The sequence below is a fragment of the Oncorhynchus kisutch genome, linkage group LG10 (assembly GCF_002021735.2).
Source record: "Oncorhynchus kisutch isolate 150728-3 linkage group LG10, Okis_V2, whole genome shotgun sequence".
Taxonomy (NCBI): Eukaryota; Metazoa; Chordata; class Actinopteri; order Salmoniformes; family Salmonidae; genus Oncorhynchus; species Oncorhynchus kisutch.
Window position 1 is genome coordinate 24,324,347 of NC_034183.2, and position 26,471 is coordinate 24,350,817.

The following is a 26,471-nucleotide window of genomic DNA, read 5'->3' on the forward strand; positions in this document are numbered from 1 at the left end:
TACTGACACAGAATCACATATAAAGGATGAAAATTGTGTCTCAGGCAAGGAAGTAAGGATTAGGAGTGTTTTAACGATGCATCTTTCCTACAACGGCTGAAGATGGCATGGTGTTTTGGGAAACGCATGTTGACAGAACGTTAGTTAAGTGTGTCGTTGAGGCTTGTGTCAGTACTGATAGGATTTAAATAAAATGCAGCGCTGCTCTCGTATCAGCTTTCTCCATTCAAATTTTACCTTAAAATGAGATTTATTACACAATATTGACGACAGATCAGCTCCTGGAGATGTCTCAAATATTGAGGTGGTTTATTCTAATGCTAATCCAGATTTGGTACATCATTGCGCACCTTGTTACACATGAAATATATTGAAGATAAAATGACCAACAGTAGCCTAAAATTATCAAAATAGAACTTAACTGAATTAACATGACATTTTAATATGACTTATTTATATAGGCGTATGTAGGCTATTTATGCAGTCATCTCAGTTTTTATTTGAAGCATCTTTTCATCCTTCATTTGTTTAACAAATGCAAAAGAAAATGGCAACTTTGTATTTGTAGTCATTAGTTCTGAAGTCATCAGTGGTCACAGAAAGACAGATGAACATCATGATTTTCTGTTTAGCAGATATCTTCGGTGTATAAAGTGACGCGGAAGGACAAAAAAGGCAGTGAATACAAGGGTTTTCAAGGGAAACTTCACTAACGATGGTTTTGGGAAACTGTTCTGATATTTACGCTCCTACGAAGGTCCTAACAAATAAATTTTTGGGGTGGTTTGGTAGAGTTACAGGTTTGAAGGGTGGATTTACATTAGTAAAATATGTCTAGTGACATCTCTTCAACATCAGATTTTTCCAGCATGTCACCTGTGTATCTTGGTGACAAAGACACCTTTACTCCACACAAAGACCCCCAAACAAGGCTCTCCCTTGCCTGCAATTTGGCAAATCTTATCATAAATCTATACTCCTGCTTACAAGCAAAAACCAAAACAGGAAGTACCAGTGACACACTCAATACGGAAGTGGTCCGATGAGGCGAACGCTACACTACAGGATTATTTCGCTAGCATAGACTGGATTCTGCTTCGGGATTCATCCGATAACATTGAGTTGACGACCACAGTCCCCGGCTTCATTAATAAGTTAATTGATGACACCGTCCCCAAAATGACCGTACGTACATATCCCAACCAGAAGCACTGGATTACAGAAAACATACGCACTGAGCTGAAGGCAAGAGCTTAAACTTTCAAGGAGCGGAACACAAACCTGGACGCTTATAAGAAATTCCACCACGACCTCAGACTACCAATCAAACAAGCATAGCATCAATAAAGGATGCCAGCTCTAACGCTCGTCGGATGTGGCAGGGCTTGCAAACTATCACAATGTGAAACCAAGCCGAGAGCTGCCCAGTGACGAGGGCCTACCAGACGAGCTAAACGCCCTCTATGCTCGTTTCTAGGCAGGCAACACTGAAGCATGCATGAGCGCACCAGCTGTTCCGAACAACTGTGCGATCTCACTCTCTGCAGCCAATGCGAGTAAGACCTTTAAATAGGTTAACACACCAACAGTCCCTCCAAGGCTGTTGCACCCCAAAATAAAAACAGATTTTTGTATTGAAAATCATACCTTGGTATACCCTATTAAACGATAGATCGCCCAAGAGTACCTTGAATGTGTTGTGGCCAAAGCAACATTACTGTTTCAAGTGCGAGTGCAGCTATTCGCATAGCATAAATGTCATAATGTATAGACAAACAAAATAAGGATAACAATTCAAACTATACAGGAGCTTCTCATCAAAACCATATTGCATATAGTGTTGCAGAGTTTCTTAATTAATGCAATAATTCACAAATGTCTGGATATTTTGAAAGCCTTTCATTTTCAATTTGGCTCACAGAGCAAAAATGCTATCTTCTGGTATTAAGGTAATTCTTACAGAGACATGTGGTGCCTTTACCTTGTACCACTCAGAGGTATGTGGGGATGGCCACCTTATCATACCCAGCATCCAATTGGCTCATTCATCCCCTCTCCCCTGTAACTATTCCCCAGGTCATTGCTGAAACATTAGGTGATGGCTGTGCATGAATGCCGCAACACTGGGCCTCAGGACCTCTTCACAGAATTTTGCCATCGATAAAATGCAATTGTGTTCGTTGTCCGTAGCCCATACCATAACCCCACCATGGTGCACTCTGTTCACAACGTTGACATCAGCAAACCGCAGGAATCATCCGTGAAGAGCACACTTCTCCAGCGTACCAGTGGACATCGAAGATGGACATTTGCCCACTGAAATCTGCTACAACACCAAACTGCAGTCAGGTCAAGACTCTGGTGAGGACGACAAGCATGCAAATGAGCTTCCCTGAGATGGTTTGTGCAGAAATGATTTGGTTGTGCGAACCCACAGTTGAATCAGTTGTCCGGGTGGCTGGACAAAGACGATCCCGCAGGTGAAGAAGCCCGGAAGTGGAGGTACTGGACTGGCACGGTTAGACGTGGTCTGCGGTTGTGAGGCCGGTTGGTCGTACGGTCAAATTCTATAAAACAACGTTGGCGGTGGCTTATGGTAGCGAAAGTAACATTAAATTAAATTGTGTTGTGTGACAAAAGTGCACGTTAGAGTGGCCTTTTATTGTAAGCAGCACAAGCTGCACGTGTGAAATGACCATGCTGTTTCATCAGTTTCTTGATATGCCACACTTGTCAGGTCGATGGATTATCTTGTCATAGGAGAAATGCTCACTAACAGGGATGTAAACAGATTTGTGCACAAAAATGACAAATAATATTTTTGTGCGTATGGAACATTTCTAGGATCTTTTATTTCAGCTCAGGAAACATGGGACCAACTTTTTACATGCTGCGTTTATATTTTTGTTCTGTGTAGGTGGCGTCGTCAAAGTAGTGTAAAGAGGCTCTAAATCAGCTCACTATCTCCAAGGGAAACATGAACATTTTGTGCGGACTGTTAGAGTCACGTCTTTACATCAGTCATGCGTAAGACCCTGAGAGACTGCTGCCACCCCACCCCAGTGAGCAGCTAACAAGCTCTCCAGGTGTGCTTTAGTCAATCACGTGGAATAGGAACCGGACGCTACTCACACAAAACAGACACTTTCTGTGCAGACGTGTTGAATGGAAAATGGAATTTCTCCGGATATTCTCTTGTTTTGAATACACAGAGCTTATGAAAAAGTCAGATGACTGCACGATAACCTTCACTGGTAATGTTTTGAATAATGAGTTCAATTCCATTATTGATCAGTACAGCACCATATGATGCATTAAAATAGACGAGATGTGGTACGAAAGTGGGCAGTCAAAACACAAAACATAGAACCAAAAGCAAAACGGATTACAAAATGAAAGATGTAGTTTCAGAGTACATTTATTCATAAATAAGTTAAATATTTGCTGTGTATGAGGTTCAGTGTCCATGTGGTATTTCAGAGACATTTCCCATGGGTGACAATTGGCATGTTTTCAGCAGATCTGGCTTTATGCATAATAATTAATAACTAAACTAAGAGGACTGTGATAATACAGAGGCAACCTAAGTGGCTCATTTTACACTGAGGCCCTAGAAATTAGGATACCTTCTTTATAGTTAGTCACTGCGACTCGTGCCCATCATCAGTGACTCAGGATTAACCTAAGAGTTTCAAGTATTAATGTCACAGTGAAATGCCTTTCTTGCAAGCTCCAAACCCAACAGAGCTTACAGAGCAATAATCATTGTTAAAAATCATGTTAAAAATAACATTAGACAGAACAAAAACATACGAGAAATAAAAACAAGAACACGAGAAGTGAGACGCTATTATACAGGGTCAGATCCAATACCATATTTACAATGTGCAGGGATACTGGTGCAGAGATGAGTGTGTGAGAACTTGGGGAAAACAGCTCCAGATGTTGCTTGCCTTTAATCTGCAATAAAAAGGCTCAGCTGGGCGCAAAAAGCAAGAAGCAAAGGGAGAAAGGGTACAGAAAGAGGGAAGGAATATCCTTAAAGGAAATAAAAAAGGAGTGAGGTCAGTGTCTGAGCCTCACCCCCGGTTTTTCGTAAACGCCTCCTACCAGGGGGTGGGCTTAGCCCTGAAGTCTAGTGGAAGGAAAATCTAGGGCCTGCCGCGGAGCAAGAGGCTACTGCTGTGCCCCAATCAAACCTCCATCTGGCTACCGGCCGGGCCCTCTCTCCTCCTCCATCCTCCCCACAGCAGACATCACACCTGGGCCGCAACCTCATTCTCCCCCTTGGCTAGGGGAGGAGGAGAGCAAGGCCAGGGAGAGGCCAGCCTGGCTTTGGGGTCAAGAGTGGAAGGCTTGAGAGTGTAGTTGGGTAATGCTAAGCACACGGAGTCACATACTGGAACAGCCACAGCCTAGGTGGAAAGAAGGAGTTGGAATATGCTGTGAATCGGAAACTAACTGTTGTGAAGTTACGGAGGAGAGATAAAGTTGTTGTCACGTTGATAAGACAACTCCCTCAGCCTTGGGTAAATAGATATTGTCTCCCAGGCAACGCAGACTTCATGTGAGCTTCATTTCGAACTGACCCTCCATTGAGGCAGATTAGTGAAGATTGCCCAATTGGGGCCTCATACTGCAAACACAAGTGCTTTTGTTAGCACACATCCCCCTTCCCGATGAAGAGGGGCTTGAGTTAAAGAGAAGGTGGTGCGGAGTTGGCGACTGGGGGCTGAATATTATCCACTTCTCAGATTCTCTAATAGTCAGTCTGTTCTCCAGTAGTGGATTCCTGAGATGTGATGAGGGCATATACTTAGACATACCTGGCTTTGTTAGCTTCTTTAGTGACATCCCAGGCCCATGTGATGAAGTTCTGGCTCAGATAGGACACTATGGAGTCTGCACACATCATCTGGGAGCAGAAGACGTTGCCGAGCACACTCTCGTCGTTGTGGAGGTAGATTGCCAGCAGTTTTCTCTGTGGAAACGGACAGCAGAGGTATTTCATTAGAGGTGTGAGGATTTAGAAGCCAATGAGTTAATGACCAGCCAGACCCTGAAACAGGGGCTTCACCCAATACAGCACTGGAAAGGGGAGACAAGTGTCCTTGCTCAGAGTCTGGTTATATTATCATTGAAGGGAGAGGTTTTATACAGCTTTCGCACGTCGTTCGACAGGAGACCGCGAGTAAAGAGACTGCTTTCACAGACAAGGCCAAACCAGTCAAACGCAAAACACACAAAATCAAATGAACAGGGAGTAAATAAAACTTCCTTTGAGGCGGCCAATGAGAAAACAAAAACAGACAAAATCACTTTATTTTACACCAAATGCCATTGGCCTTCTCAGGTTAACAGCAGGAGCGGACAATATTGACAATGCTCTAAATCCATGGATAGACACCATATGATCCACAGATTCTCAAGACTCACTGACAACTCATTAAAAAACAAACACAGCCACAAACAAAAGGTTCTCTTGGATGATGTAGGAAATAAAGCCCTCTAAATTACAGAACACTCACTCAAATTTCTTTCTAACCCCCTATGTTCCTTACAACACTCGAAGGAGCTCATTTCTCAGGAGCTGCTCTATATACCAAAAGCAAAATCCACACAGGCAGAAAAGTGAGGGAAAGTAAAAAAGAAAGTTGTGCTATATTGTGGCCTGTGTAGAAAAGGAGTGGGAGAGCACTGCTGTGTTTGCTCAGCGATTAGAGGTTTAGAATAAGCTCCCTGGTTCCTAGCGGGAAGGAGCTTGGGGCTAATTCAGTGGCCCAATTGAACGCCCTGAAAAGATTAAACACTCATGCTGAGAAGACAAGCAAATGCAGCCTTGAGGAGAGTTTTTTTTTTCTTCTCACAAAAGACGAAATGAGACACGCACACACTCATTATCTTATACATACGTGCACGTAGGTGCATGGACACGCACACACACTCGTCCCTCTGCAACTTATAGAAAGTGCTAAGTCTCCGGAGGACATTTTCACAAACCGTAGGTTCAAAAACATACATTCTGTAAAGAAAAGGGAAAAGCCCTCTTCTCTAATAACACCCAATCAAAGTTCATCGTTTTACTTAAACGGTCTTCTCTAACTGTTCCCCATCTTTCACGTTTCATCTTTTGTAGTGCATTTCTAAGCAGGGACAAATCACCTGTAAAACTAAATTACTAGGTTCAACCCGAGCTAGAAAGTGACCCAAAAGCCGCTGGTGTGAATCATCCCACCTGTTCACCATACAGACAAGGGGAAGAGGAGGAGAGTGAAGAAGCTTGAGAAAACCGATCTGTTCTGTGAGCCAGACTGTAGTGATTTTCACACAGCACCCTGTCAGTGTTCACTCTTGTCTGTTCCTCTTCTAGTGTCGACCAGAGCCATGTGAACCAGGTAGCCGTTGGCCAGGAGCTGGCAACCAGAATGGGCTCAGCTCACATACGGCTGCTTTTTTGTGTCCGGCCTGGACCATATGATTATCTGCAACATGAGTAGGAATTCTCCCACACAGGTGCTCCACTGGGGGCTGAATAGAGTGACAACTGGCAGAACAAAATGTAGAACCTAACTCATCTTTAACCACATCACACAGACACAGATTGTTATGAGAATGCAACACGACACCAGTGAGAAAACAGCCATTTGTTTTGTTTTACAAATGAGTTTCTGTAGTATGGGCCTTTAGAGGATAAGGTAAAAATACACCTGCCTGATAACTGTGGCCCCTGATAAACACACTACCATATCTCATTTGTGACAGCCAGCCAGTTTATGTACTTTATGTACTGTGTTGTGGGAGGACATTTTTAATTATATCCCGTGTTGGGGAGTGGAGGAAACGGGTGAAAGTGATCATCCACAGCAGCCTCAAGAAAAGCAAACACTTCAAAATGAAGACCTCAAATTACTGCTCCCCTGACCCCACACACACTGAGAACACACATTCAGATCAACGCTTTAACAGATGGTAGGTACATAATTGAACCGATTGAAAACACATGATTTTGTATTAATAGCTATATTTAGTCTAACCACTTCTGAATTTATGTTTTTTTTTAGGCGCAATAATGAAATGAAGTGAATACAAAGCAATAGCATTCAATTGTAGAATTGCATTAAAATAATAGTCTTTACACAGTTGAAACTAATAGTCTAAATATTCAGCTGGGCTTCAGTTCACCTGACTGGAACTGTTCTAGTAGAAACAAATGATAATATTAAAAGCCACTAAAATGATCACTTTCACCAGAGCAGGGAGGGATGAATGAAAATATGTTTATCCATTTCCCAACTGGTATCGATTTCTCCTCTTTCCCCCTCATTGCTCTTTTGCTAAATTACGGGGGATTTAAGAGGATACTTGAGTGTGATAAAACCCTCACCCCGGCACTGCTATGAATTTTGATGCGTGTCTTTGTGCGAGTGAGAGCAGGGTTACTCCGATTAACCACACCGTTAAGGGGATTTAAGAAGAGCCTTGGCAGTGATGGGTGGCCTGTCTGAAGAGCCTTACTGCTGATCCCCTGGAGGGCTCAGCAGCCCAAAGCATTTTCATTAAGGCTGGATTGAGGCGCATCTCCCCCTCCAGAAACACTTCATCAAATGTAGTGTTTTACTTAGTGATTAGCCCGTCAGCCTTTGAGACTGAGCAAAATCTCTCCACGGCCCCCCTTCTCCTGAAATGTGCACCGTTCCAATATCCACTTAATGAACAACTAGTTGCAATGACAAGGGAGCGATTTAGACCAATTTTGTCAAGAGGACGGTGGTGGTGGTGGGGAGGTTTCGGTATAGTTGACACCCAATGGTCACATCAGTGGGAGTCAAATGTGTGTGCGTTTCTCCAGTCTCATCTCCTCCAGGCCTACAGGCAGTGAGCTGGGGGTCAGCTGCATGTGTCCCTTCATATTGGTTTATTTTCATTGACACAATGTACAGTCTCCGGCTGCACCACAGAGAGGATATCCACAGCGAGGGGGCCATATTGCACTGGCTTAGCGAAGAGGATATCAGCTGGGAGACAGGCAAGACGCCAACCGAGCCTCTGCCTCATGGTCTAAAACCCCCCAAACATCTTGCTGTGTTCTCCCATTCTAATAAGACAGTAATCCACACAAGCTGTCAGTTGATACAACCCTCGTTAAAAGGACAAAGCAGAAAAATGAAGAAAAATTGTGGGCTAAAAATAAAGTGGCAGCTGTCGTGAAACACATTTTATGAGCTTTATGAGAGGAATCAAATGGTGGCTCTTTTTGAACAAACACTCCAACTTTTTATTTTAAAAACCATCCAAGCATTTAAAAAATAAATAAGCATCGACAATGATCGTATAGTATCATGTCCTGTAAACCTGTAAATCATACTACCGAGACAGGCTCCTGTATTGTTACTTACATCTCTGGCTTTGCCATAGAAGGCCTCTTGAGATGCAGCCTCCAAAGTCCCAATGAAGAACACTGGATGACATTCTCCATACCTGCAGCAAACACAAAAAGGAGATAGATCAATAAGCAAGAATGCATGAACTTCCACATCTTTTAAGAAGCACAGACCCCTTTTGATACTAACGATGAAACAATACTAAAAACTTACCTTGTGGTAAATTCAGCAGTAAAGTGCAGTAAGGCATCTACTTCATTTTCAGTGTTCTCTGGCACTGCAGAGAGTAAAAAGCATTAGCTTAATAACAGATTGATAAACAATAAATCAAGCTTTTTGAATAGAGTGGCAGCATCACACTCAGTGAGGTACGTACTCAAGGGGGCTTTCCGACAGCCTGTAGAAGTCCCCATTCCGAACATCTCTGATTCCTCCACTCCAAATTCAGATGCATCCTCAAAGTCATCCCCTTCGCTGTCACTTACCATGTGAACATCTGCGCACTGTATAAACACATTCACTTCAGTATTGTTGACCTATCAAAACACAATAGAAAATGTAAAAGAAGGCCAAGTGTGTGTGTGTGTGTGTGTGTGTCTCTCTCTCTCTCTACCTCTTCTGTTGGCTCCCGGGTGTTGGCTGGTGAGGACCTTCGACACACACCGAGGTGATGGCAGGGGTAGCTGATTCCAGAGGCAGCTAGTGTCATCTGGGGATAGAAATCACTGAGATCAGTAAAAAATATTTACAATAAAAAATCTGAATGAACTTAATCTATTCATTCCAATTTTAACCTTTAAAATACACTGATGCACACAAAAACCTTTTCTCTTAAAAACTTTTTGCACACATTTGTTTACATCCCTGTTAGTGAACATTTCTCCTTTGCCAAGATGATCCATCCACCTGACAAAGAAGATGATCATTACACAGCATGATCATTACACAGGTGCACCTTGTGCTGGGGACAACAGAATGCCCTATAAAATGTGCAATTCTGTAACTAAATGCCACAGATTTCACAAGTTGAGGTTGCAATTTGCCTGATTTCCTTATATGAACAGTAATTAAGTAAAATCTTTGAAATTGTTGAATGTTGCATTTATACAATACATGAACAAAAGTATGTGGACACCTGCTCGTCAAACGTCTCATTACAAAATCATGACCTGCTATAACAGCAGTATCTGTTAAGGCTTTCCACTAGATGTTGGAACATTGCTGTAGGGACATGCTTACATTCAGCCACTAGCGCATTAGTGAGGTCGGACATTGATGTTGGGCGATTAGGACTGGTTTGCAGTCGGCGTTCCAATTCACCCATAAGGTTTTCGATGGGGTTTGAGGACAGGGCTCTGTGAAGGCCAGTCAAGTTCTTCCACACCGATCTCAACAAACCATTATGTAAAAAAACAAATCATGTAAACATTTAACTAGGCAAGTCAGTTAAGAACAAATTCTTATTTACAATGACGGCCTAACGGAGAACAGTGGGTTAACTGCCTTGTTCAGGGGCAAAATGACAGATTTGTTTAACCTTGTCAGCTCGGGGATTTGATCCAGCAACCTTTCGGTTCCTGGCCCAACGCTCTAACCACTAGGCTACCTGCCGCCCCCAAAAGGCGTTTCCATACCCGGAGTCGAACCCAGAATCATCTAGAAAGTCATTGCATGCTGTAGCATTAAGATTTCCCTTCACTGGAAATAAGGGGCCTAGCCTGAACCACAAAAAACAACCACAGACCATCATTCCTCCTCCGCCAAACTTTAACGAACAGTTATTGTACTGATGTTGCTTACAGAGGCAGTTTGGAACTTGGTAGTGAGATTTTACGAACTGACTTGTTGGAAAGGTGGCATCCTATAACGGTGCCACGATGAAAGTCACTGAGCTCTTCAGTAAGGCCATTTTTATTGCAAATGTTTGTCTATGGAGATTGCATGGCCGTGCGCTCAATTTTATACACCTGTCAGCAACGGGTGTAGCTGAAATAGCAGAATCCACTAAGGGGTGTCCACATACTTTATTTTATTTCAGTATAAATATACAGTGGGGTCTGAAATGATTGACACCGTTGATAGAGGAGCAAAAATGGCTGTATAAAATAAACAATTCAAATACTGAGACAATGCATATAGTATGGGTAACCGTTTGATTAGCTGTTCAGGAATCTTATGGCTTGGGGGTAGAAGCCTCTTGAATCTAGACTTGGCGCTCCGGTAACACTTGCAGTGAGGTAGCAGAGAGAACAGTCTGACTAGGGTGGCTGAAGTCTTTGACAATTGTTAGGGCCTTCCTCGGACACTGCCTGGTATAGAGGTCCTGGATGGCAGTGATGTACTGGGCCGTACGCACTACCCTTTGTAGTGCCTTGCAGTTGGAGGCCAAGCAGTTGCCATACCAGGCAGTGATGCAACCAGTCAGGATGCTCTCGCTGGTGCAGCTGAATAACCTTTTGAGGATCTGAGGACCCATGCAAAATCTTTTCAGTCTCCTGAAGGGCTTTGTAGTGCCCTCTTCACGACTGTCTTAGTGTGTTGGACCATGATAGTTTGTTGGGGATGTGGACACCAAGGAACTTGAAGTTTGACAGCTCCGTCGATGTGAATGGGGATGTACTCGGTGCTCCTTTTTTCCTGTGGTCCACAATCATCTAGGGAGAGGTCGTAATCCAGGCACCACAAGGCCAGGTCTCTGACCTCCTCCCTACCGGCTCTCACATCATCGTCATGATCAGGCCTACCACTGTGATCAGGCCTACCAGATGTGTTTGTTACCTACCCTTACCACCTGGGGGCAGCCCATCAGGAAGTCCAGGATCTAGCTGCAGAGGGAGGTGTTTAGTCCCAGGGTCCTTAGCTTAGTGATAAGCTTTGCGGGCCCATTGGTGTTGAACGCTGCACTGAAGTCAATGAATAGTATTCTCACGTAGGTGTTCCTTTTGTCCAGGTGGGAAAAGGCAGAGTGGAGTGCAAAAGAGATTGTGTCATCTGTGGCTCTGTTGGGGCGCTATGCAAATTAGAGTGGGTTTAGGGCTTCTGGGATAATGGTGTTGTGAGCCATGACCAGCCTCAAAGCACTTCATGATTACCAACCTGAGTGCTATGTGGTAGTTATTTAGGCAGGTTACCTTCGCCTTTTTGGGCACAGGGACTACGGTGGCCTGCTTGAAACATGTTGGCATTGCAGACTCAGACAGGGAGAGGTTGAAAAAGTCAGTGACGACACCTGCCAGTTGGTCAGCGCATTCTCAGATTACACGTCCTGGTAATCCGTCTGGCCCCGAGGCCTGGTAAATGTTGACCTGTTTAAAAGGTCTTACATCGGCTGCGGAGAGCGTGATCACAAAGTCGTCTGGAACAGCTGGTTATCTCATGCATGCTTCACTGTTGCTTACCTTGAAGCGAACATAGAAGTAATTTAGCTTGTCTGGTAGGCTTGATTCACTGGGCAGATCACGGCTGTGCTTCCCTTTGTAGTCTCATGCCCTGCCACATAGGACAAGCGCCGGAGCCGGTATAGTACGATTCAACCTTATATTATATACAGTAATTCTTTGGTCATCTTTATCAAGGGTGTCAATTTCGGACCCCACTGAAAGGAGGAGTCATGGGAGAAATAGATCCAAGTTCAGCATTCACAGATAAATCATTTATTTTTTTCTGATATGATTAGAATAAAGCAAAGTTTATCCAGCCTGTTATGGGGAATATATATTCAAGGTTTATGGACAACCTAACTATAGACACTGTAAATGTCACCTACCACAGAGGTGGGACTCATTAAAGACGGTCTATACGGCTAGACCAAGGGATAGGGTAGAGGCTAAGGAGAGTGATGGGACCCCAGTACCCATGTGTTGTCCCAATCTAAGAATTTTGACTTCGATACCTAAACCAGGTTTAGTATCACGATATGCGATACCAAAATGATACCACGGCCACAAAAATAATATTAGCCAAAGTCACAGAATGGCACTTGTTCCAGACAGATCTAGAGTTCAATATCATCAAGATTTTGCATGAAGATGCATTATTAATGAATCAATTATACAGTAAATTGACAGTTAGCAAATCTAAAAACATAACAGTAATAATTTATTTAAATGATAAACTGGGTAAATCAAGATGTAGCAGAGGCCAGTCCATAATAGAGGTGAATGTATATTCAATAGGAGTGTGTGCATGCATTGAGTTATTGAGCTTGTTTTGGCTGATTTCATTGGGCTACATTTGGGACTTTTTTATTGTATTGATCAACAACATTTGCATGGAAGAAGCCATCTCTCCCTTCATAAAAATGTGTGCAGTCTAAGACCTATGACATCATTCACACACAGTCAGTTTGAGGCTAGAGCAAAGATTATCTTGCCAGAGATGAGGCGGGGAGAGGAAATTAATAAATCACTTTTTTGGTGACAATAAGCAATATTTAGTGTTATGGTTTGCATATCACAAACACTAATTAATGTTAGCTTCAGCTGTAAGGTAGCAAGGAAAGTTAGCCTACAAAGCTGGAAGCAACCTGGTATCTTCTTGCAATGTAAACAGGGCCGGGTTAAAGCAGGGGCTTACCAGGGCTGAAGCCCCTGGGCCAGGCTCGTGGGAGGACCAAGAGGCAGCACAAAAAAAAAGTACAAAAACCTTATATATTATCTATATAAAAATGTGTGCGGTCTCATTAAGACAATGTCATTCACACACAGTCAGTTCAATTCAGCTGGTCAGTCTAAGTCAAGGAAAGAGCAGGTGTTAAATGTTTGCACCAGGCCCCCAAAAAAATTATCCTCATGTGTGGAAATTGTAAAAACGCCTGCGCTCAACTGTAGCCTACGACACATGGCAAACGTTGATGGCTTTATTATAAAGGGGCTTCTTCTTCAACAGTAAATTTACCACGCGTCAAAATGCATCTTGGTGCACATATTTGTTTACAGAAAATGATGGTGTGCCAGAAAGGGGGGCATGAGACCTATTAAGAAAACAAAGCCCCGGGGCCTATGATTTCTTAATACGGCACTGATTGTAAAGTTTCTAGACTGTAACGGACATTGTTATGTGAACAGTAATTAACAATTTAAACAATTCTACATGCCATGTTGCATAATTTAAGTGTGTTAACTTCTTTGCAGCCGACTCCCAGTGCAGTGGTTTCTCAGGACAGGATAGAGCTAGCAGTAAGTGGAGCAGGCACAGTGCGTTATAATAAGGGGAATTCGGCTGCGCTGATTGACTTGAGCCTCTCTCAAAATCAGTAGACGACGTGACACACATGACAGAAGTACCAAAAGTAACAAATTGGAATAGCGAATCGTTTTTCAATAAGGTACAAAAGTTTCAGTATAGTGTGCAACACTAGCAGCCATCTTTTTACCTCAGTGTCGCTCACTGACCTGCCCTCTGAGAAAGGGATGATCACAGCCATAAATCAATACGGCATGTGTTAAAAGGCTTTCATTATTTCATTTTTAAGTATGACAGTCTAAAACAGAAGTGAGCGCATGTAAGTCCGATCTGAATCTGACCACAACGAAAAACCCTCACTGACAATATTAAAGAGCATGAATAAAAGCATTGTCACAAACAATCGCTACTCAGCAATACTGTTTTAATCTGTTCATAATCAATATTAGCAAACCAAGTCATCACTCATCGACTGTAGTTCATTAATACTGTAAAAATGTATTGACCTCCTCGTTCCCCGCTTGAGAAACGCGTGGCATTAACTGGAGGTTTAAACAGAATGCTGTGATTGACACACTGACAGATAAAAGGGAGAGTCCCTGGCAGTCAACAGCAGGGGGTGGAAATCTTTGCTATTGTCAGGTGCTATAGCCAACAAAGACCAGCTGGGAATTGTTGAATCAGGAGCCAATTCCATGCAACAGCAATTGAGTTTCAAAAGCAGAGTGACTGCTGGAGTTTTCCACATCTCTTTTAAAGTGATTCAGCCAGAAAATAGCGTAACCACTCGTCCTCAGTCACCACATGCTTTTCTGGCTTATAAAAACAACATGCCCAAATATCAGAGAGAGCCATCAGTCATTTGAGAATTTACTGTTAATTACTTCTGGCGCTAGAAATAAGGTTCTCTCTTGACCATTGTACTTCAAATTCCCACTCGCTAAACGGCTAAGCAAAAAACACCAGAAACACAGTATTCCCTTGACAAATAAATCATGAGCAATATCCTGCCGTGGTCCATACCCATTTCCCTGCTGTGCAGCACAGGGCCAGGGGAAGAAGCAGAAAAGCCGTGTAGAAGAAGCAGCCGAAGTCATTCATCTTCTAGTCATGGCCTTCCTATGTGGCCTTGTGAGTTCCACGGCCCACACATACTGACATGGCAGATAGTGTTCGTCTTTCACAACTAATTAAAAGCAAAATGTACATTACAGAAGAGGCCTAGGCTGAGACAACTAAAGAGCACTGGAACACCTAGGTAGTAAACTTAGTATAATTGCATTACATTGTTCATATAACAAAAATCTACCCACACTAATTATTTAGCGGGTTAAATATCCTTGTATAATCAAATAAAACGTTCTGTCACAACTACAGGTGTAGACTTACAGTGAAACGCTTACTTACGGGTCCTTTTCCAACAATAACGAGTTAAAGATAAAAAAATTACAACAATAAAAAATACAAACAGTGACACGAGGAATAAATATACAGTAAATAACTAATAACAATAACAAGCTATTTACAGGGAGTACCAGTACTGAGTCGATGTGCAGGGGTACAAGGTAATGGAGGTGCAAGGGTAAGCACAATTTTATTTTATTAAATCACATGATTTGTAAACAAGTGTACACTAACAGTGACATGCTTACTTAGAGGCCTTTCCCAACAATGCAGAAAAAAAGTCATTAGAGAAATAGAAAAGTAATAACAGCCTATACACATAAGTACACAATGCTTAACTATAACTTCGCTACATACATAGGGTACCAGTACCGAGTCGATGTGCAGGGATACGAGGTAATTGAGGGAAATATGCACATATAATTAGGAATAAAGTAACTATGCAACAGGATAGATAAACAGTAGCAGCAGCATATGTGAAAAGTCAAGAGAGTTATTGCAAAAAGGTCAATGCAGATTGTCAGGTAGCCACCTGGCTAACTATTTCGCAGTCTTTTGGCTTGGGGGTAGAAGCTGTTCAGGGTCCTGTTGGTTCAGGGTCCTGCGGTAGCAGAGAGAACAGTCTATGGCCTGGGTGGCTGGAGTCTGACAATTTGTGCCTGGTATGGAGGTTCTGGATGGCAGGGAGCTAGGCCCCAGTTGCCGTATCAGGCGGAGATGCAAGAAGCTGTTTTCGGTCATAGGAAATGGTGGAGACATTATGTAGCCATGTTGATTTTATTAAATTTATAAAAAGGAATTGGATGGACATATTCTAGACTGTAAATTGAGTTAGGTTGACACACTTTGTTGGTTTGAAATAGCACATTTTCAAACAGTGGACCATAGAAAGCAAAGTGCTGTTAAAGAAAATGATTGACACAGGGGTTTGAGAGGCTGACCCATTGAGCAGGACAGCGACGACGGCTTTGAGATGTGAAGGAATGCCATGCTCTTTTCCTCTAGCCTCGACAATCGAGTGGCAATCAAACGTGAGAATTTAACAGCGGCCGAGTGGACCCCCTTGACAATAAGAGGCTTTTCTCTTCAGAGGCCCTAATATGTGTAGAAATAAAGTTGATCACTTCCCGAGTCAATGGGGGACCTTGAGGGGAGGGATGACATGTGTGCCCAAAAAAAGGAATAAAAGTTGAGCGCTCACCCAAGCCAAGCTTTGACCCCGTGCCTTCCACTGATGCTTTGGGACAAGTGCAGCTCCACAGCTCTGTGACGGAACGCCGCAAGGCATAGGGGAGAGGTTAACCCCCCCCACACTGACCTTCTCTTCCATCCTTACACAATGAACAAGCTCCTCTTTTTTGGATTCTTTTAATTAACACTTGCATTGAAGCTTCTAAGCATTGGGGAGCGAAGCAGGGAAATAATTCTCTCAGCCCCCCTCGCTGGCTCTCTTTCTTTCCCTCTCTCCCTCTTTCTCTTATTCTCTTTCTGTTTCTTTTTTTCAGGCAGTGTTTGGATTAGGTCTCTGGCTGTGAGTGAGATAATTACCACTGACAGCTGCACTGACGGCACCCAGAGCCCCAATAGCACCTTGTTCAACAACTCTTTGATGAAGGGGGACAACAGAGCCTGAGAAAGAGAAAATAAAGACGGAGGAGAAGAGAAGAAAAGAATAAAGAAGCCCCACCCTAAACACCTGTTGGTCCCTTTTCAGGTTCCTCCTTGCTGCTGCAGATATGTCACTCCTGATTAGGATCAGGGGTCCTGCACCAAGTGTGTGAGGTTCACACAGGCAACTCTGATCACCGGCTTCTCCACAGAGAGTCACAGTGGGAAAGGAATGCCGGTCTGCTGCTGGATCAACAGCGGGGTGTTTTACCACCATGTAGCCCTGGCACAATTATCGTATAACCGACAATCATGGACAATAACCGTGAACTCAAATAAATCGTCAAACTTCTAAATAATTCAATTTTAGGAGAAGGTGCATTTCAAGCTCAAAACATTTTAAAAATTTGGCAACTGTGGCCATTTGCCACATTACTCCAAATTCCATAATTGTCACATGCCTACCACTATGCTCACAGACTAGGGGATCCAAGAAGTGGCCAAGATAATGAGGAACACTTTGGATGATTTATTTTTATTTTTATGTATTAGAGCAATCAATGCAGGAGTGAATGTAAATGAAATTTCTTCCCGGCACGGGACCTGTGTGTGTGCTCGCACATGCGCCCATAAAAATGTGGGCCTTATCATAGAAGTACATATAGAATCACTATTAATTCCATAGGATCTGTGTGGGCCAGGTCATAAAGATTTTACATTTAACTTTTACAACTTATTACCTTTTATTGTGGCAAACACAACCAGTCATGTTCTCTTCCAAATGTGAAATAATCACTTCAAAAGGGCTCCTTTACTAGGCTACCCGTGTACATTTCATCCTCTAAAACAGTGGTGAATAGAAGACATCTGTTACACAAAACACCAAAATGTGTAATGACATTTGGCAAATGTCATTAGGCCAGAAAGTATGGGTATACTCATGTCCGCGAGCGTGTTGTCGGCCACCCATCTCTGCCTTCGCAAAATGTGGAGCATAGGCTATACCACCTGTTTTCAAGTCCATTCGCTCATTTTTCATGCCTCTGACATACACTAATGACAAAGAATTGTGTAATAGCCTACAGTTTGACATTTTGTTTGAATTATTGTGATAGCCGTACCGGTAAAACATGAGCCTAACCCCCCACTATCTATTTTGCTGGGACACGGTACCAGACCGCCTTACTTTTAGCCCTGACTCAAAGTAGCATTAGCAAATGTATTTGGTCATTAGAGGGCAATGGATAGAGACCGCCTACACAGTCTCTCCTCCAAAGAGCTCATGTCCCCCTCAGAGTCTAGGCCCACTGAATGTCACCTAAAGACAGCAATCACAGGGGGCTCTCTCTCAGCTTATCACTGAGCCCTGTCGCTACGGCAACCAGCAGGCCCCAATAAGCCTGCACGGGCCTGTCAACTAGAGAATCCATTAAAAGCCGGGAGACTCGGCGACGGGCGCGGAGCCCTCTGAGAGTGGCTGCATTAATACATTAGCAAACACCATGAAACACTGGATAAATGTCAGCAATTATGGCAGCAGAGAAAACAAGAGAGTCTAATAAGGATGTCCCACTGTCTGTCAATCACTCCCAAAGGTGCAGGATCGCCCTGTCAATCAGAACGGCCAGAGCGCCTACTGCCTGGCTCGGCTTGATTTCTCAGATATGTGAAGGAAGGAAATTGTAATAAGAAGGTCTCACAACAGACCAATCATCTTTCACACCAAGGGAGTCAACGGCCCTTTACCTCAAGGAACAACTGTTTCCTCATAAATGTGCCTTTATTGGTTTTTCATCACAGCCAATCCCAAACATCTTTTGATTTGAGCATCAGCTTCATCATAATGTAAGGCACCATGGATATAGGCTTATACTGCCAAATGAGCATCACTCTCATTTCTGTGGCCAGGTTGCTTGCATTTCCCTTTACTCTCTGTGATTATATTTCACTTCCTTTCCATTTGAAATATCAAGTTACCTCACTGAATCACATTGTCATACAAAACAAGAGGTTTCTTCCTGCTCGGATGTCATTTTTATGTAGGCTAACCTTTTGTGGCGCTACACACAATGTAGGCACAGTACCAGGGACGTGAAGTACGGAAAGAAATAACTAATTTCTCCAAAAGTAAGCTCCTACCCGGTTTGCTTTCATGTACAAAAAAAAGAAAAGCAACCCAACAATCATAGAACATTTCAATTTGAGCATAAAACACAATTATAAAACAGAAGTAGGTCAAATAAGTCAATCAATTAGCTGCTAAATCTATAATTAGACAATTCAAAGCCTTATATTTTCAACATTCACAAGGATCTAAATGAAAGTGACTCGTGGCAATTGGTTGCCAAAAGGCTGTGTGGGTTGGAGTGGCTGGCAGAGGTGGCGCCCAGCGGAGCTTGTGAAATGATCTTTAACTCCAGAGAGCTGCTCCAGCAGTGTACAGTACATGACTATGCCATCACCAATATAACGCCTGTAATCTACCAAATATGTAGATGTCGTTTATCTGTGACTGAATTTTTTCCCCTCCACATTCACTTGAACGTAGACACTCACGCAATAATTTCTGATATTGCAACGGGTCTTGGGTCTTTAATTATAAAACTGCCGGGTGGTAATAAAACCTCTTGGTTTGAACAATATTGATCTACAAATTGAATAAACATAAAATTATTACACGTTAAAAAGGGAATTCTGCCCCCCCCCACACAAAACAATAAGTGAAAGCATACGCTGAGAATAATGAAAGCAGAGCTGAAGAGTAGTCATCGATTCTGACTCCTTGAAAATGTAATTTGAAGCCATGTTTATTGGTACAAATCCCCAGAGATGAGGCGGGGTTAATGAGATCTGCAATGAAACAGCCAGGCTGGCATGCAAGGGCTTTTCTGTGTAATGCTCAGAGAGACAATTCAATAAGGGTCTGGAGAGGGCCATTATTGCAATCAAGGCTTTTAATATCTCTTCCCAGGAAACATGGGAGCAGAGAGCCACCTTAGCCAGGCTATGGCAAGGCACATGCCTATGACATACACCCACTTTCTATTAATCCCCAAGCTACCTTAGCACTTTGGTCAAGTCAAGGCTCACTCATATTCACTCACTCATATTCTGGGAAGTGAGAGTTGGTGGGTTCAAAGGGCTGTGAAGTGACATTGTACACTTTACTGTGGTTTCTGATTGGACATGATTTCTCAGCAAGAGTATAGTGCCCGTCGAATGAAAGAGATGGATAACAATTAAAATATACAGTGTACAAAACATTCTCTTTCATTGAAATAGTCTAAACAGGTGAATCCAGGTACAACTTGTGATCCCGTATTGATGTCACTTGTTAATTCCACTTCAAAATCAGTGTGGGTGAAGGGGAGGAGACAGGTTAAAGAAGGATTTTAAGCCTTGAGACATGGATTGTGTATGCGTGTCATTGGGTGAATAGGCAAGACAAAATATTTAAGTGCCTTTAAACAGGGGTATGGTAGTAGGTGCCAGACGGCGTTTCGTGCTCAACAGTGTCCCGCGTCTCAAGAATGGTCCACCACACACCTGTGGGAAGCATTGGAGTCAACATGGGCCATCATCCCTGTGGAACGCTTTCGACACCTTGTCGAGTCCATACCCCAACAAATTCAGGCTGTTCTGAAGTCAAAAAGGGGGTGCAACTCAATATTAGGTAGGTGTTCCTAATGTTTTCTACAACGTCATTTGAGAGGTTGCCTTTGGCCACTGCGTTTAGCTTTAAGACACACAAAGAGCAAACAATTTGGAACAAAAAGGAAGTAGAACCTTTTGTCTCAGCCTTACAGGAAAATACATGGTTGCAATGTAGGCCTATTTGCTTTCACAAGAGAGCAACCAAGCAGGTCCTAAAAGCTTCACTAGAAACTAAAAAACGGTGCAGTTATTTTTCATTCAATATGTCAAATATAATTTTTGAGTGTAGATGGGAAAAGAGAGGGTTCCCATCTGAACCAAAAAACACTTACAGAACAGGTTACTGAACTCTGTACTACTATATCTAAAACAGAAATGTTATTATAATCATGCAAACCCAGTTTGGTGTAGTGAAGATGCCATAAAATACTGCAATAACAACTTATACTTCAAAAAGCAAAGATTACATTTAAGGCACCAACAAAATGTGTGCTCAACAGCACAGTTGCATATCCATCCATACAATTAGCATGGGAACATATAGGCCTAAGCTGTCAAATAAAAGCACGGGGGGGGGGGGGGGGGGGGTTCCTCAGGTCTTCGTGTGAGGACCGCTTCTGAGCACTTTGACTAAGTTCAGCTGAATGGCTGGGAACCATGACCCCGGGCAGGAGAGGTCAGTGACACTCAATGATGTGAGCTTTAATGTCTACAGACAGAAGGACATGGGGGACAGTCTTTGGCAACTTAATTAGTTTCAACATCTGGGCAGATGGTTTCAGCATTGAAAACATTGAACAGTTTCTCTCAATTGGGATTCACTACATATTGTAAAATAATAGTTTTTTCCATGAAGGCTAGGCAAAATCCTAACAGGGCCATGAACCTTTAAATCATGACAGCTCAGCAGATAAAGACCAACATGTCAAATGGGCCTGTTAGAAGACCATCTTTGACGAGATATATTTTGAAATGAAAACATAGGAACACATTTTCCTCATGCATTTCAAGACTGTCGGTGAACAACAGCTATAAAAAGGCCAGAGACAAAATTGTCGTTCCCAAGAGACATGGTGTGTATTTCTTCCTTACTGAATCAGATGCCGAAGCAGGCCAGCCCTCCCATTGTTGGTGTCGCACTGGGATGTTTATCAGGTCTGAAACATTCCTCTTCACCTGAAAAAAATGACAATGGCAAATAATTATGAAAATCATTTCAGGTTTATCAAACGTGAAGCAAACCAATTTTAAACAGCAAATATCAGTAAGTAAGCTGTACCAGACTATAAAAACAGTAAATAGACAAAACATCAGTGTGTGCTGTCGGCATAGCTTTCACAGTTCCTTCCACACCTTCACAGGAGACCGAGAGATAGCCACACACTTTAGCATCACAGGGAATAACAAAGATGGCGGGAGGGCACAATGGACAGAGAAAGAGCCCCCATGTTATCTGCATTCTGCGGATGCCTCGCTTAATTCCCAGGAACAACAGAACCACGCTCTGAAATTAACAGTATTTCTCTTCTCCCATTCATGCGCGGTGTATTTGCACTTAATAACATTCCGTGCTTTTAAACAGTTAGCAGCGTCCCCGAGCGACACGCTCAACCGTCCCTGGTCTGTTGGTTTAAAGCCCAACGCCAGCCTGATGTGCAGTGGCCAAGGGTGATCAAAGCAGGCGTCGTCTGAGCGTGTTGGTCGCTGGATTCTAGCGCATTACGCCTGCAGAATGCACTACCCTGCGGGGGCAGATAGTGATGTTGAGCAAACTGGCCATTGTGGTGGAAAGCTCCCTCCACACACAGCCAAATCCTCCCTCTAACACTCAGAGGGAGATGTATCTTTGGTGAGACGGAAGGCTCGTGCCCATAGACGTGGAAACTCCAAGAATGTTACAAAAACAGAGGATGCCAAGCAAAGCATGCAGCGCTCACACTCGTCTATGGGGAGTGTGTGAACTCTCAAGTTCAAAATGAGCCTTTATTACATTTTCAGACCAATCTGCTAATATCAAGTTGATCTAAAGCAAATTGCTAGTTAATAAGGTATAAGACAGAGCCCCAACATCTACTACCATTTCAGAAATGATTGAGGAGCAAACATCCCTCAGTAGAGTGCTTTTCCAAATTTATTTTCCTTAATTTTTACAACAGACAAGTGTTTTTGTTGGGGGGGGGGTTGTCACCTGGTAAGAACCATCCTGAACCTGCATTGGTAAAAGTTTATACATAAGAACTGACATGGGATCATGATATTCAAAATTCATTCTCTCTTCTCTGAAGCAGGACGCAAGTCAAAAACACATGCAGTGGGGTCAGGCTGGGTGGCCAGTGTTATTAGAGTGTAATACCCATGTTTGACCAGAGGGCTACAGGGATTTCTCCTACGAGTGCTGACCGTCAGGCAGGCGTAAACACTAGCGCCCAGCCTGTAATGAAGCGTCTCCAGTCAGAGCTTAAAGCAGCCTCAGAGAAACAACAAACTAATGCCCATACAGAGGCACTGATGACTGCAAGCAGGCCATGGCACCTTAACCAGACCTACTCTATCAGGCCAGCCCAATCTCATACTCCTTTACACTGTGTACAAAACATTAAGAACACATGCTCTTTCCATGACAGACTGACCAGGTGATGTTAGATCCACTTCATCAGTATAGATGAAGGGGAAGAGAATGGTTAAAGAAGGATTTTTAAGCCGTGAGACAATGGATTGTGTATGTGTGCCATTCAGTGGGTGAATGGGCAAGACAAGATTTGTGCCTTTGAACAGGGTATGGTAATAGGTGCCAGGCGCACCGGTTTGTACCAAGAACTCAAAGCCGCTGGGTTTTTCAACACGCAACCATTTCTTGTGTGTATCAAGAATGGTCCACCACTCAAAGGCCAACTTGACAACTGTGGGAAGCACTGGAGTCAACATGGACCAACATTCCTGTGGAACACTTGACACCTTGTAGAGTCCCATGCCCCGATGAACTGAGGCTGTTCTGAGGGCAAAAGGGTGCGACTCAATATTAGGAAGGAGTTACTAATGTTTTATACACTGAAAATGTTAACTCCAATATTTCACAATCTCACAATTTTCTGACTTGAGCATAGTAGACAGAACTTCAAGGAGACAAAGAAAACAAGAACCTATAATGTTGTGATTAGCAAGCAACTGAAATTTGACATGTAAACAAAGTAATGTTTCAACAAAACTACTATGAGTTGGGAAATTACTGAATGAGTGATTAGGCTCATCCTGTTTGCTTATAAGGACCATATTGGCTAATTCTCTCTGAAGCTGCCCTAAAATCAATATAAGACCAGGATAACTTTCGTTATTTACTATTATTTTTATAAATTGTGCTCCAAAGGATTAACCGATACTCTAAAATCTGTGGTCACCTTCATTCTTAGTCAATCACCAAACATTTCTCTAGGAATGCCAACGATAAAGGCCCTCCTATTTTTCGTGTTGCGCTGTTGTCGGGCAGGTGCACTTTATTCAGAAGCCCTGCGCAACATGTAAGCAAAGTGTTCACATTTTTAACTACTTCATGTCTGAAAACACAAACTCCGCCTACACGGCCGGGAGATCTGTGGCTAAATTTAGTATGCCTACTGCGCTGGCCAAACCATGTCACCACCATTGACTCCCTGTGACCTCACCAACTGGAGTGACAGGTTCTGGCCCACATTTTTTTTTTTTTTTGTGACCGGAGTCGTTTAACCAAAATATCACAGATGAGATAAACATTTTAAAAACTCCACTGCCTCTAACTTCTTATGGCTGGGGGGGCAGTAATTGAGTAGCTTGGATGAATAAGGTGCCCAGAGTAAACTGCCTGCTACTCTGGCCCAGAAGCTAAGATATGCATATTATTTAGATAGAAAACACTATGGAGTTTCTAAAACTGTTTGAAGGATGTCTGTGAGTATAACATAACTCATATGGCAGGCAAAAACCTGAGAAATAATCCAAACAGGAAGTGGGAAATCTGAGGTTTCCAAGTCTTTGCCTATCCAATATAAAGTGTAACATTTTCTCCGATTGCAATTCCTAAGGCTTCCACTAGATGTCAACAGAACCTTGTTTCAGGCTTCTACTGTGAAGGGGGAGCGAATAAGAGCTGTTTGAGTCAGGTGTCTGGCAGAATGCCATGAGCTCCGTTCCTTTCTAAAGGAAAATAAATTATTCCGGTTGGAATATTATTGAAGATTTATGATAAAACATCCTAAAGATTGAATCTATACATCGTTTGACATGTTTATACAAACTGTAATGGAACTGTCGTCTGAACTAAGTGCCTGCGACCTTGTGAATTTGGATTTGTGAACTAAACACGCAAACAAAAAAATTGGTATTTGGACATAAATTATTGACTTTATCGAGCAAAACAAACATTTATTGTGGAACTGAGATTCCTAGGAGTGCATTCCAATGAAGATCATCAAAGGTAAGTGAATATTTATAATGCCATTTCTGACTTCTGTTGACTCCACAACATGGTGGGTATCTGTATGGCTTGTTTTGGTCTCTGAGCGCTGTACTCAGATTATTGAATGGTGTGCTTTTTCCATAAAGCTTTTTTGAAATCTGACACAGCGGTTGCATTAAGGAGAAGTATATCTTTAATTACATGTATAACGCTTGTATTTTCATCAACATTTATGATGAGTATTTCTGTAAATTGATGTGGCGCCCTGCAAAAATCAGATGTTTTGGAAGCAAAACATTGCTGAACATAACGCGCCAATGTAAACTGAGGTTTTTGGATATATATATGAACTTTATCGAACAAAACATACATGTATTGTGTAACATGAAGTCCTATGACTGTCATCTGATGAAGATCAAAGGTTAGTGATTCATTTTCTCTCTATTTCTGCTTTTTGTGACTCCTCTCTTTGGCTGGAAAAATGGCTGTGTTTCTGTGACTAGGCGCTGACCTAACATAATCGCATGGTATGCTTTTGTCGAAGAGCCTTTTTGAAAATCGGACTCTGTGGTGGGATTAACAACAAGTTTATCTTTAAAATGGTGTATAATACTTGTATGTTTGAGGAATTTTAATTATGAGATTGTTGTTTGAATTCGGCGCCCTGCACTTTCACTGATTGTTGTCAAATCGGTCCCGTTAACGGGACTTCAGCCGTAAGAAGGGTGGGGGGGTTACCATGGTTGCGCCACTTGAGTAGTGATGAGCATTCCGGCTCTTTCAGTGAGCCGGCTCAACTCACCAAGGAGAGACAGCTCTTTTGGCTCCCAAACGGCTCTAAAAACATATATGTTTTGTATATTTTCAAGTCAAACAGTTTGCCTATGATTGGTATTAAAACAATTCTAATTAAATGAAATCACAATACATTTAAAAATGCATTGGTTTATGAAAAAGGATATAAAACATTTGCAATTAAAGTATAATTTTAATATGTATATAAACAAAGTGCTTATAAATCTAACCATTCAAAACTAATACAATCTGAACAGCATAATAGAATATTGCATCATATCAAATAAAAATTATTTGCAAAACTGCAGCATCCCACTTAAAACATTAAACTGGTCCCGCTTCGCTCACCTTTATTGCCATGTTATAACCAGCAGCACACAGCAATGCGGGCCATATTTAGCTTTTATGAGAAATTTGCATTCAGAAATGCAAGCTGCCTCACTTGAGGGGCTGATGCGGTTTCTTCTCAGTAATTATTTGTCCTGTTTTCGTGAAGACCCTCTCAGAGGGAACGGATGTGGCCACTATGCAGTCTCCCTGTCATGACTTTAGTAAGCCGTGGGTAGACCGAGGCCTTGTTCTTTCACCAGCTCAGAGGATCTGCAGATCCTATTTGGAGGAGCCAAATAGGATCGGACATCCATTATGGCATCTGCTGAGGGATTCCTTCATGCTGCTCTCTCGTCAAACAGCAGACGTTTGTGGCACTACTGCTGGTGCTTTTGCTCCATCTGATCCCTCTTCTTCCTGTTGCCCTGGTGCCTGAGTCAGCTGGGACTGTCCCTCCCTGCTGCTGAGGTTATACTTTGAAGAGCCTCAATCGCTCTGGCATCACTGCAGGCTAACTTCTTAAACCTGGGGTCAAGTACAACGGTTTCTGATAGCACATGATTATATTCCATTCTGTGGAACTTTCTGTCCATTGATTTACATAGGGTGTCCATCAACTCGGTCACGTCCTGTGGTTACATTTACTTCTCTCCGGCGACTGGCTGTGATTCGTTGCAAACTCTTAC

At 42.7% G+C, this 26,471-nt stretch overlaps 1 protein-coding gene across 1 annotated transcript in view; it reads right to left on the reverse strand.

Annotated features, from left to right (window-relative positions):
- The window catches only part of LOC109897940 (FAS-associated factor 1-like), an 89,448-nt gene that overhangs the window by 29,572 nt on the left and 33,405 nt on the right, over window positions 1-26,471 (reverse strand). The window contains exons 8-13 of the mRNA XM_020492622.2: window positions 21,324-21,407; window positions 8,995-9,090; window positions 8,758-8,884; window positions 8,595-8,658; window positions 8,397-8,478; window positions 4,827-4,981 (exon numbers count right to left, since the gene is read on the reverse strand). Coding sequence (XP_020348211.1) covers window positions 4,827-4,981; window positions 8,397-8,478; window positions 8,595-8,658; window positions 8,758-8,884; window positions 8,995-9,090; window positions 21,324-21,407 — 608 coding nt within the window. The remainder of the gene's footprint in view (window positions 1-4,826; window positions 4,982-8,396; window positions 8,479-8,594; window positions 8,659-8,757; window positions 8,885-8,994; window positions 9,091-21,323; window positions 21,408-26,471) is intronic.